General features: G+C 46.3%; 1 protein-coding gene across 1 annotated transcript; it reads right to left on the bottom strand.

The window, feature by feature from the left end:
• Positions 1-1,071: 1,071 nt before the first annotated feature.
• On the bottom strand, positions 1,072-4,316 carry SOX21 (SRY-box transcription factor 21). Its single transcript, XM_033435141.2, has one exon. It carries the CDS (start codon positions 3,493-3,495, stop codon positions 2,668-2,670), a length of 828 nt encoding a protein of 275 aa, XP_033291032.1. The 5' UTR covers positions 3,496-4,316; the 3' UTR covers positions 1,072-2,667.
• Positions 4,317-12,276: the final 7,960 nt, after the last annotated feature.

The raw sequence follows: 12,276 nt of genomic DNA, 5'->3' as shown, positions 1-12,276 counted from the left end.
TTGAAAGGATTTAATTAACCGTGTCAGGGATAATTACCCCTGGACAGTCCAAATTAGTTTTGCATAATCGCTCAGAACCATATGAATTAACTTATAATATTGCAAAGAGCTCGGGGAATAACAGGAGAGGGATCGTTTTAATTAGTGAATCAGGGTCAAACCAGCAGAGCCTATTTTTCACATTTCCAAAACTTTTCATGGTTCTTAAAATATTATTCCGTTGGGGAAAAACAATGACTTTAAAGAGTTGGATCGCTTATAAAGACGTGGAGCTCCAGAGACGGTCTCTGTCGGTAGAGAAACTAGTTTAGGACTAGTTGAGTCTTGTATCTTGAGAATTTCTATCTTGGTGGGGCGAAAATAAAGGTGTCCCTACAGTTAATTTTTTTTCTCTGATATTCTTCCTGGCGCCCTATAATTTCTTTTCTAATATTAAAATCCTTCACGATTTCAAACCTTTCTCCAGTGGAAACTTGTCCAGCCTTGGAAATTCAACCCTCTCCATTAGAATTTGTTATATTTCTATTTTAATGCCACTAGCATGACAGAATAAAGCCTTAAAGAGGCCCAAAGTTGTAAAATGTCGTTAGCAGTGATTATCCTTACAACTAAACTTTTAAGGTGTAAATAAGGAATATGCCAAAGATACACGAACAAATTACACTGATTTAAGCGGTGGAGCTCTCCAACTAACAGGATAAAGTGGTCAGGCAACTTTCTCCTCTTAAAATGTTACTGGAAACTAGTGAAATGCTTTAAACGGTCTGGATGTTTTCAATGGGCTCTGTTCTACTGGTTCATGAATGCCTTCCCTGCCCCCCGCCCCCCCCAAGATAATACAACTACTTGGTTTTGTTTTGTTTTTTATCTTCTTTCCTATTCACGATTAAAAATGTGATAAATCAGGTTTTTGGCTCTGAATAACAATGGCTTGATTTAGATTTCCTAGTAAATCTATTCAAAAGTGAAACAAAGGCTGCCTTTGGAGGATACCTTACACTTCACCTGGACCAGGCACGTAAGGGCAATTCAGATAAAAATCTTGTTAGGAACTCAACAAGAAATAAAGGATTTTCTCTTTTCCCTGGTTCAGGCTTTATTTAAACTCTTTGTTCAAAAAAAATGAACAGAGTGATAGTCGGATTCTAATTTACAGATATAGCTTAGACGTCTAATATTAAATTAGAAGATCACACAAGAAAACCATTTACACATAAAGGTTAAAACCAATACTTAAACTTTTTAAAACTTTATATTACATAAAGCCAAAATGAAACTAAATACATGTTAGCCAACTTCATTCACAAACATTAGTCAAAATATATACATTTAAAAAGAAAAAAAGCTACAATTGAGGTTCTTTTCTCTAAAATGTGTTTTATCATAATTTGCAAATGAATTGCAGGTGATCTAAAAAATAAGCTAGTTAGGGAGGGAACTCCAAAACACATTTAAACGGTTTGAGTTGGAGAAATGCTAGCTGAAACAGAGAGGCATCTGTCAAAACAATTCTGGTTTTTGTTTTGTTTTGCTAAATAATAAATATATAATTACCACTCAGACAAAAAAAGTCTGATTTAATCTTAGATAAAATTGCGGTTCTGAAATAGTCCCGCAATTTTTAAAAGTTAACTTTGACATTTGTTCAAAATGTTTTAGAGTCTAAAACCGACCCAGATTTAGGGCAACGCAAATAACACATTTTCAGACTTAATGTTTTCAAGGACATATACACATTTACAATCTTAAAGTGAAACTCAAGTCATAAGGGGAAAATAGGAATAATGCCTTTTCTCTTTCTGTGTAAACTGTGTCAAAAATCCAAGCGAGTGGACTCAGGGAGACTTCTAGCGATTTTTTGTTTGTTTGTTTTTTAAGGGAGAAAATCCAATTGACAACTTTTCATCTCACACATATTTCTTGTTTGCCGTCCTTGCTCTCGAGAAAGAGCTCTTGCTCTGATTTGCATATGCTATGATAAACAAAAGAAACCGTGATCATCTCACACACAAAAGGCCAGATTCGAGCCGGTCACTGGTCAAGAATGGATCCGGCCTGGGGGTTCTGCTTGAGAGAACAGAGATTTTGCAAAGTTCAAATGGTACAAATAGGGAGCAAGGCTGTTCAGAGCCATCCCGCTCCGAGAAACTAATGACACAGATCAGCTTTTCCCTTGTGCCAACCATTTCAGACCCAACATTTGAACAGAGTGCATGCAACAGCGACCAGGAGAAAAGAATAATAACAATAAAAGAAAGATAATGGGAAACAAAAACAAAACCGACAATAAACTTCCAACAAAGAAAGCTGGAAAGCCCAACATATCAAAAAGTTACTCCTCCACCTCTGTGGGCCATAACGCAACAGGTTCCGAAGTGCAAAGCAAACATCAACTGCTGCGAGATACAACTGCCCTCTTTAAAGTTGTCTGCCGGGGTGCAGGTCTGAAATGACCCTGTGAATTCACACGCACACTCGCCCGCGCACTCGCGCGCTCGGCCACTCGCGCCCGGACTGGCCTCTCTGCCTACGCCTGGCACCTATACATCTTATGTACATACAAACCGGGGCCCCCGTCGCGGGAGGGCGCTCGGGGAGGCCGCAGAGCTCGTACCTATACATATGTACACGTGTGCACACCGGTCCTCGCGAGGCGGCCCCGCGGGGTCATAGCGCGGCGGCGTAGGCCGCGGGGTAGGGGTCCAGTTGAGGCTTGCCCATGCCGGGCAGTAGGATGTAGGCGAGCGGCGGCTGCAACCCGGGGCTGGGCCACGCGCTGCAGTTGCACGGGATCATATAGCCCGGGTTGCCCGGGCTGGGGTGCGAGTGCGTGTGCCCCCCGGCGGCCGCGGCCGCTGCTGCAGCCGCCGCCGCCGCGCCGTGGAAGGCGCCCGCGCCCGCGGTCGGGTAGCCCAGCGACGACGCGTACGGGAGGCCGGACGAGGAGGACGAGATCTCTGCCATCTTGGAGCCCAGGTCGAGCAGCGAGTAGGGGCTGCCGGCGGCGGCGGCGGCGGCTGCGGCGGCGGCGGCGGCCGACTGCGGGAAGAAGACGCGGGCGGCAGCCGCGGCGGCGGCGGCGGCCGCCTTCTCGGGGTTGGCGAGGAGCGACTCGGGCACCAGGCCGCCACCCGCGCCCGCGTGCAGCCCGGCGCCCGCCTTGAGTGCCGGGTGCTCGGCGTCGGTCACGCCGCCCAGGCCGTAGGGCACAGGGAAGGCGAACTTGTCCTTCTTGAGCAGCGTCTTGGGCTTGCGCCTCGGCCGATACTTGTAGTCTGGGTGCTCCTTCATGTGCATGGCGCGCAGGCGCTTCGCCTCGTCGATGAACGGCCGCTTCTCCGATTCGGTGAGCAGCTTCCACTCGGCGCCCAGGCGCTTGCTGATCTCCGAGTTGTGCATCTTGGGGTTCTCCTGGGCCATCTTGCGCCGCTGAGCCCGCGACCAGACCATGAAGGCATTCATGGGCCGCTTGACGTGGTCCACCGGCTTGGACATGATCTCGCCGTGCCGCGGCTGCAGCCCGCCGCCGCCGCCGCCCGCGCCGTCGCTGTCGGCCCGGAGGAAATCAATGTTGGCCGTCCGCGGGGACCCTATCGGCCCGCCGCGCTCGCCGCGCCCCACTTCGCACCCCGGCGTCGCTCCCGTCCGGGAGGAGGGGGCCGGGGGACCAGCCCCGGGCCGCGCCGCTCCCCTGGCCGCCCTGCTCTCTCCGGCCAGGCGCTCGGGAAAATCCTCTCCGGGGCGCGATAACTTCTCGGCGGTGTCCCCACCCCACGGGGGCAGTCTGCCCTTTGCTTTCTTTTTGTCCTTCCTCTCCAGTTGCGTTCGCTCGCGAACTCCCCGCAGGTAGCCGCCACCGGGCAGCGCTCTCCCCGTCCTCGGTCTTTTCTCTGTTAAAGGCACAGCAGCCGGGAAACTTGCGTCGCGGAGGCTCCACCAGGTTGAGCAGAGGAGTCAGCCGCCGCGCGCTGCCAAGTGCCAAAGGGGGCTCTCGGCGGCTGGAGTGTTTGGGTTCTCCTCGGTGACTTTCTCATTTGACAGTAGCAGATGGGGGTGGGGGGAGGAGGGGAGGTGGCCCCGGAGGAGGGAGAGGAGGGGGGAGACGGAGGAGGGTCCGGGCGCACCAAGGGAACGCAGAGCGCAGCAATGGATATAAATACAAATACTGCAGCACCAGCCGGTCTTCCTCACTCGGGGCAGGCAGGGCGCGCTGACGGGAACCCCCCCTAATGAGCTGGGGTTTTGCGGGGGGACCTGCCTCGTGGGTCTTCCTCTCCGGCTGCCGGTCGGGGAAGGAGGTTGGTTGAGACTTGAGCGAGCCTAGGATCTCCGGGCCTCAAAGGAAATCCTCGTGGCTCGCCGAAGCGCCGCGTCTCGCTGTCCCTCGAGCCATGCCGGCTCCGCTCGCTCCAAGCCCCTCCTGGCTCTCCGGCCGACTCGGGCTCCCGGAGCGCACCGGGCGTGGAGCGCGGCCCGGCTTCCGGGCAGCGCGGCGGGCCCAGCACCGGCCGCGTCCCCTCCTCGGTCCTCTGGGCCTCCGCCCGGGACTTGCAACTAACTTCGCCCAAGTTTCCTGCGCCGGCACCGCGGCGCCCCTCTCGGCGCGCTCGCCTCGGGGCGTGCGCCTGCGTGTGCTCCGCGCCCGGGGCCCCTCTCTCCTGGCTTCCCCGGCGAGAGCCTAGGAGGAGGAGGTGCGGGGTGGGGGAGGGATTTAAGGAAGACGCGCCATCACCTCAGTTCGCAGGTCCGCGCTGGGGCTGCTCCCGATTCCCGCAGTCCCGCAGCACAGGGGGCCCCTCCGCGGCCCAGGCCGCCAGTCCGCCGCTCCCGAGGCGACAGGCGCCCTGTGCACGGGCTCAGGTGAGTGTCGCTACCTGCGTGTGCACGCGCCCGGAGCCGGCGCTGGGTGTGCATGTCCAGCCGCGGCTGAGTGTGTGTATATCTGGGGCCACGAGGAGGAGGTGGAGCCCAGGACTCCAGGAGGGAGGAGGGCCCCGCGGAGCCTCCTTCCGCTCCCACACCCCCAGGACCGCGAATTAAACAGGATCCCCTCCGCCCCCCTCACACTCCTCCTCCCACCCCTTTTCACTTGAGAGCAGGTTTTGGCGAGTGGAGAGTCCGGAGCGCGCCGCCGAGTTTGCGCACTGTTTGGCGTTGGCAACCTCCTAGCGTCATCCCGGCTACCCTGGCCGGCCGGAGCAGCTGCGGGAGCCTCTGCCAGGAGGAAGGAGGCGCGCACGGGGAGGGGAGCCTCACGAGCTTCGGAGGAAGAGGGGACCCACCCTAAAAAACGCTGGAGACTTTTCCTAGCAAGAAAGGCCTCCTTTTCCTTGGAGGTCCAGAGGTTGCTTGCAGCAGATGCTTCCCGAATTTTCTTGCACTGGTGATGCATCCAGTCAGAGGTAGTGGAGTGAAAAATAACTGAGGAGGGACCGAGCGTGCTCTTGGCAACCCTTTCGAAAAGGACCTAGCCCAGGCATCCTTGGCCGACTATTCCGATCTTTTATAATTCTGGGGGTTTGTTTTGTTTCTATTCTAGTCGTCAGTCATCCATATGCTGATCTCTTTAAGGTACAGTTAACTCACAGTATCTCACTTAAATGCACGGCTAGGGTGAGGTGTTCAAAATCAGCAAGAAGTATAAAACGTTTCTCTGAAAGACAAAAGTGAAACATACTAATCACTCTACATTGGAATCTTTTTATGCTGTTAAGCACAATTTTCTTTAGTAAGAGCAGCTTTTTTCTTTATATGTGGCATAATGCAAAAGTCAAGCAGCATGATTTTGTTTGCGTATTTTCCGGACTTCTTGGTGTGCTGCAGCTCCCTTATAACATGATCAGTCTGGGGATTTCATTCACCAGTTGGCCTGCCCTTCAGGGAGAACTTGCTTGCCTTCTTTCTTTGGCAGTTTGGATTTGACCTAGCCATGTGGTGTGTACAAGTAGGAAGTTCTATAATCAGTTAACTCTTTAAGTCTTCCCAGCAATTCATGTTCAATTCATACACAGACACAAAGTACTGATTGAACTTAAATAAAAAGTTTTTAGGCCATCAATTTTAGTTTAAAGTTAAGTTCGTTTTATTGCTCATTTTAATAAAAGAATAGTGATTGTTGCTGTTTTTTTTTTTTTTTAGCTGCTGTGAGGACATATAGAAATGCAAATCAGCAGTGAAATGTATGGGAGTGGCTATCTTTCTTAAGATACCACACTGCAAATGTTTACTTTGTATCAGCCCTTGTATTGCTAAAACAATTGGACTGATTTCTTTAGAACCATATTCCTTTACAGGCTCTGTAAAAACACTCTGCTGCTCACAGACTCTGGGTGGAGCAACGTTAAAACCCTAGCAGGTGCAATCACATGGACTAGAATATTAAATATACTGTTTTGTGATGATAAACTAGAAAAGTATCATCCCTGAGCTTTTAACCTACTAACCTGTATGATAGGTTTGACACAAAAATATTACACACTGTCATACAAAGAACATGTGTATAAGGATGCAAGTTATGAAAAGTGTTATTCATTAAAAACATTGTGAATAAAGTTGAGTCTAATCCCCAAAATTATTTTGATATATACAAAAGGATAAGGATTGAGAAAAACTTTTATATTGGTGAGTTAAATTATTACGCATTCTTTTCAAATTTAAGTTTAAAAATCAGTTGCAATAAATTATTACCATGAAAAGAAATGTTTGCATATGTGATTGAAATGTATGCTTGTATGTGCAATATCTTATAAAAATAAAGTGCGTAAGCTTCCTGGGATATAGTTTCATAAATTGTGCAGCATCGCCTGTTTAGTGTTATTAAATGAACCAAATCTGAAAGTTCTTAAGTCCATGAATGTTGAACTGTGGGGGGGAAAAGGTGTTCCCATACCTAAGAAGAAAACGGCTGTTTGCGTGCTTGTTGGTTCTTCACCAAAGGAAACTTCAAAATAGAAGAGATTTGGTTTTTAATTTTGGTTTTTGGGGGATCAGTATTCTTGGCCTACAGCCTTCCCGTCCAGGGAGAGACCTTCACAATGAGCCCTGCGTGAAGGGAAGGCAGCAAAGCATGGCTGTTATTAACCAACCTTCACACCTCTTGCCCAAATCTGGTTGAGCCTTTCACCAAGTAAGTTTCCTTGCCGTTCTCTTTCTTATATACTGAAATGACAGTTCAATTTTAGTGTCCACAGACCTTATGTTTGATAGAATGTTATCTATTTGTTCTTGTACATTTTGATCTAAAAGTGAAAAAATACCAAGATTTAGGAGAGAGAGTAGTCTGTGTGTGTGAAGAGTGAAGGAAAAATAAATTGAAAGAGAATTAGAAGTTCTATGGACTTTATATTCCCAACTCAATTGTGAGTACCCAAAGAACAGTGGACCTCGATCAGTGGAGTCTGTGCGGGCTCTGTATTTGCCTTGTGGCCAAGGAATACCCGTGATCACAAATACATCTAATCAGAAACAGAGAGGCAGACACTCGCTCAGAAAAAGTTTGGGGGTCTGTGTAAAGTCAGTTTCTTCTTTTCCCCTTAGGTCCTCCCTGTAAATGGTCTTTTTTCAATTCTAAAACTTTCACTAGGAGGCAGCAATGAGGCTGTTGGGGAATTTAAAAAAATACCTTGGCAACACCAGACTGACCGGCTTTCTTCTTCTTTCTCTTTCTCTTCCATAAAAGAGGGGAGAATATTTGGATCCCAACAGAAGACAAGGGATCAGAGTGAACTAAATCATTTTCCTCCATCCATTCCATCTCCGTTTTCTCGCTGGATCTTCACCCAGATGGCTCATTGTCACATGTTTCTAGAACCATGGAGGTGAAACCACAGCAAAGAAAGGAAACCAGTGGGGTACTGAGAAGTGACCAAGTGGAAGTGACAGGGTGGGAGAGGTGATGCCTTCAAAGTGCAGGGGCCAAGTCGTGGCACCTGAAGCACTGGGAACAGACAGCTGCAGTTAGAGAGCTTTGGGCTCCTGGTCTTAAGCGAGTGCACGGAAAGAATTCCTAAGCTTTCAGACCTGCCTAGAAAAGTAATACAGCCTGTTTGTCCTGTTAAGGAGGAAATGAGCAAACTGACAAAAGCCAGTCTCAGGCTTTTGTCACAGTTCCTACTAATCCTACTCCTAGTAGGATTAGTTCCTACAACTAGTTCCCTAGTTGTACTCCTATCAGCCCCACCTCCGTCAGCCTCCATAAGGGGCAAAGATCCCAAACACGTGGTCCACATAAAGCCCGAGAGATGAGGAATTAGGTCAGGCAGTCCTGGTTAGAGTGAATGGCTGCAAAGTGGCCCTTGACTGGTTACTACTAAATTTTCATCCTTGTGAGATTCCTGTCCCTTTATTCTCACTGCTCCTGCCATACTGGGAAGCTGGGTCTATACAGATTAATTATGAGAATGCCTTTCTTCATTCCTCCTTAAGAGTACTCACTCAGGCTGGCATTTTCTAAAAGAGCTTTACCTAGATGACAGAGCAAGAAATACAAAATAAAAAACAGCTCCCTTTCACCCCATCCTTCCCTCCCCACCTCACCCCCACCCCCAAATTAAACACCTAAGGGAAAAAAGACAATACAAATAATCCAAGACAGACAGCTTCACAAAGTACTGATTTCAGATCCTGAGAATCCTATATAAGCAATGGAGGGATTGACTTTTCTCTAGGATAAGTGCTTTTTGTAAGTGGGAGAGAGCTATCCGTGAACAAAACCAGAAATGAATGAGGAGGTCTGGCTGTCCTTTCCAGCTTCCAGATTGCTCTGGCCTGTGTGCTACTCCCTCCCAGATTCAGTTTCCTGTCTAAGGATGAGTCTGCTTGGTTGAGCAGTTTGATTATAACTATCATTTATTGAGTTCCTGAGTTACTATCCCTTTTACATACACTATCTTATTTAATTTTTAGGAAAATCCTAGGAGGTAAGAGTTACCTCAGTTTGCAGTTGGGGAAGAGAGCCTTAGAGCCGGTGAATAAGCAACTCACCCAAAGTCACACAACCATAAGTGGAAGAAATGGGGTCTGAGCTAAGCTGATGCTCTTCACCACCACCACTCTGAGTCCCAGTTGAAGGCTCAGCTCCTTCCTGGCTCAGATTCTCAGTTCCACCTACTTCCTCAAGCCTTCTGTGACTCACTCAGTGCCGCGCTGCCTATGCGAGGAGTGCGCCATGGTAATCTCTTCACTAATGCATTCCAAGCCCATAACAACAGCACCCCGACGTCCAGTTCTGGTGTCTGGCAGCCAGGCTCCCCCTGGCCCCTGTGGTTGTCAGCACAGGTTTGGTCTCAGCTGTAACTCACTATCCCTCACTCCCCGGCTTCCCACTGCAAACACTGAACAATTGCCGGTGCCAAACAGAACCCAATCTCTACCTTTTTTCTGATAGCCAAGGGCTGCTAAAAGGGAACCTTATGACAATGATATCTAATCTCAGTCTGTATGTTCCCCTAACCCTGGTTGTCCAACCCACCCTCTCTCCTTCCCTCTTTCCTTCCCTCCCTCGTCCCTCTCTTTCTACCTTTCTTTTGTAAGATCCAAGTACACAGAATTGTTTTAATCACAATTCCTGGTGCATGATACACTCTCATAACTGCTCCATCAGTGACTTCCTTCCTTCCTTCCTCCCTCCCTCCCTCTCTTTCTTTCTTTCATCATGTAATAAATACCTATGAATCTACCATCCAAAATAAAATCTGCTGGTAAACCTATATTAAATCAAATCCTCTCCCCAGAAAACTCTACACTTGCCTTCCCTAACCCAATGTAACAATTTTCATTCCCTTGATCTTGAAATTTAGCTATATAACTTTTCTCATCTATGTGTATCCTTTAAATGTATGTGTTTCCTTTTGTTTTAACTTTAAATGTTATTATAAGTTAAACTTTTGTATGTCATCTTTATTGATTAACTTTTTTCGTTTAATTATGTTGTTTGGATTCAGTGTTACTGCATGTCACTGAGTTTATTCATCGGCTGTGTAATATTTAATTGTTGCAAATATACCACAGTGTATTTGCTTAGACTCTCTTGCTGATGAGCATGTGGGTTGTTTCCAGTTTTTAACCATGTGTACTTGCTGCTATAGGCATTCTTGTTCACGTCTACTGCTGTATACATGCAAGATATTTTACAAGCAAAAAACTATGAAAATGGGAAACTCACTTAGTACTGTACCCTTTTCCCAAGTGTGTTCCCTTGTGTTTCTGTTTGCTTTTGGTTTTTCTGCAGGCATTCAGAGAGGTTTCTTAAAGAAATATTTGTCCAAAGTTTATGGTTCTTATCTAAGGGAAGATTGGTCATATAGGAGCTATTTCTCCATTTCCAGAATCCATCTGAAATTGATTTCTGTGTGTCGTATAAAAGTTGATTTCTTTCCCTATGGACACTCAATTTTCTAGAACCATTCATTGTAAAGACAGCTTTTTTATACTGCTCACTAGTGCTCCCTTTGCCCTATGAGGTGAGTTGGGTTTCTGAGCTCTCTACTTTGCTTCATATTTTTCAATGTTTGCACTATCCTAATTCTGGCAGAGCAAGTACTTTCAGTTTCTTCTTATTCAAAAGCATCGTGGCTATTCTCGGCCTTTGCATTTCCATATAAACTGTAGAAAAGATGGTGAGGTTCTAAATATTCTTTAAAAACCCAAATATTTTTAATTTTTTATTAAAAAATTTAAATTGAGGTATAATTGACATATAACATTGTATTATAATGGGAGGGAGGGTCTCCAAACTCTTTTCAGATGAAAACATAATGATTTGATACTTGTATATATTGTGGAACGATCACTATAATAAGTCAAGTTAACATTCGTCACAGAATACAGTTCTAAAATTTTTGTTCTTGTGATGAGAACTTTTAAGATTTACTAAAAGCCAAATATTTTTTGTTTGTTTGTTTGTTTGTTTTGTGGTACGCGGGGCTCTCACTGTTGCGGCCTCTCCCGCTGCGGAGCACAGGCTCCGGACGTGCAGGCTCAGCGGCCACGGCTCACGGGCCCAGCCGCTCCGCGGCATGTGGCATCTTCCCGGACCGGGGCACGAACCCACGTCCCCTGCATCGGCAGGCGGACTCTCAACCACTGCGCCACCAGGGAAGCCCCTAAAAGCCAAATATTTTTAAAAAGCCTTTTAATTAAGATTGTTATGAATCTCTATGTTGATCTGGGGAGAACTGACATCTTTACAAATTTAGCACTTCTAACCGATGAGCCTAGTATCCTTCAGTTAATTTTGTTATTCTTTAATTTCTCTGAGTAACATCTTACAATTTTCTGGTAGAATTTTTACTCATCTATTATTCCTAGGTTTTAAAAATTATCTTTTGATACTATATAAATAGTGTGTTTTTAAGGTTATAAGAAGATAATATCTTTTAAATAATTTTCTTTTTAAAAAATAATTTTATTTTCTGTTTGTTGCTGGTGTACAGAATACAATTGATTTTTGTGTATTGACTTTGCAAGTGGCAACCTTGTGAAGCCATTTTTAATTCAAGTAACTTATTTGTAGTTTATTTTGGATTTTATACATACAAAATCATATCTGTGAATATTGAGCGTTTTCTTTCTTCCTTTCCAATTCTTATACATACTATTTCTTTTTCTTACCTTTCTGCACTGTCTAGACTCTTCGGTTCATTGCTGAACGATAAGTTATAATAGTAGGTGTTCTTATCTTTTTCCTGACAAATGTATGGCATAGTGGGAGGGAGGGTCTCCAAACTCTTTTCAGAGAGTTTGGGGCTTCTTTTTTTTTTTTTCTTTTTTAAGAATTTGATCTTTTTTTTTTTAATATTTATCTTATATTATTTAGTTTTTAAGTTTATTTGGTTGAGCCAGGTCTTAGATGCAGCAGGCGGGTTCTTTAGTTGCAGCTCGCTGGCTCCTTTAGTTGCAGCACATGTGCTCCTTAGTTGTGGCTGGCAGGCTCCTTAGTTGTGACATGCATGTGGGATCTAGTTCCCTGACCAGGGATTGAACCCGGGCCCACTGCATTGGGAGCACGGAGTCTTAACCACTGTGCCACCAGGGAAGTCCCAGAGCTTGGGTCTTTTAATGATCTAGTTCAGTGCTAGTCACACTGCCACCCAATCACACACATCTACACATTTTCCTGGAATTCTACTTGGTTATGCTTTTCTTAGTTTGGACAGTTACTTGACCAATCAAACCATCCAGTCTTTCTCTAGAACAAGATCTCCATGTGCTTGGGTCCGTGAACCCTGCATACTAGAGGAATAACTCCATTGGTATAAACTTCTCCACCCTCTATTC

This window comes from Orcinus orca, chromosome 18 (assembly GCF_937001465.1).
Source record: "Orcinus orca chromosome 18, mOrcOrc1.1, whole genome shotgun sequence".
Lineage (NCBI taxonomy): Eukaryota > Metazoa > Chordata > Mammalia > Artiodactyla > Delphinidae > Orcinus > Orcinus orca.
Note: the sequence above shows the minus strand (reverse complement) of the source record. Positions and strands in the feature narration are given on the sequence as shown.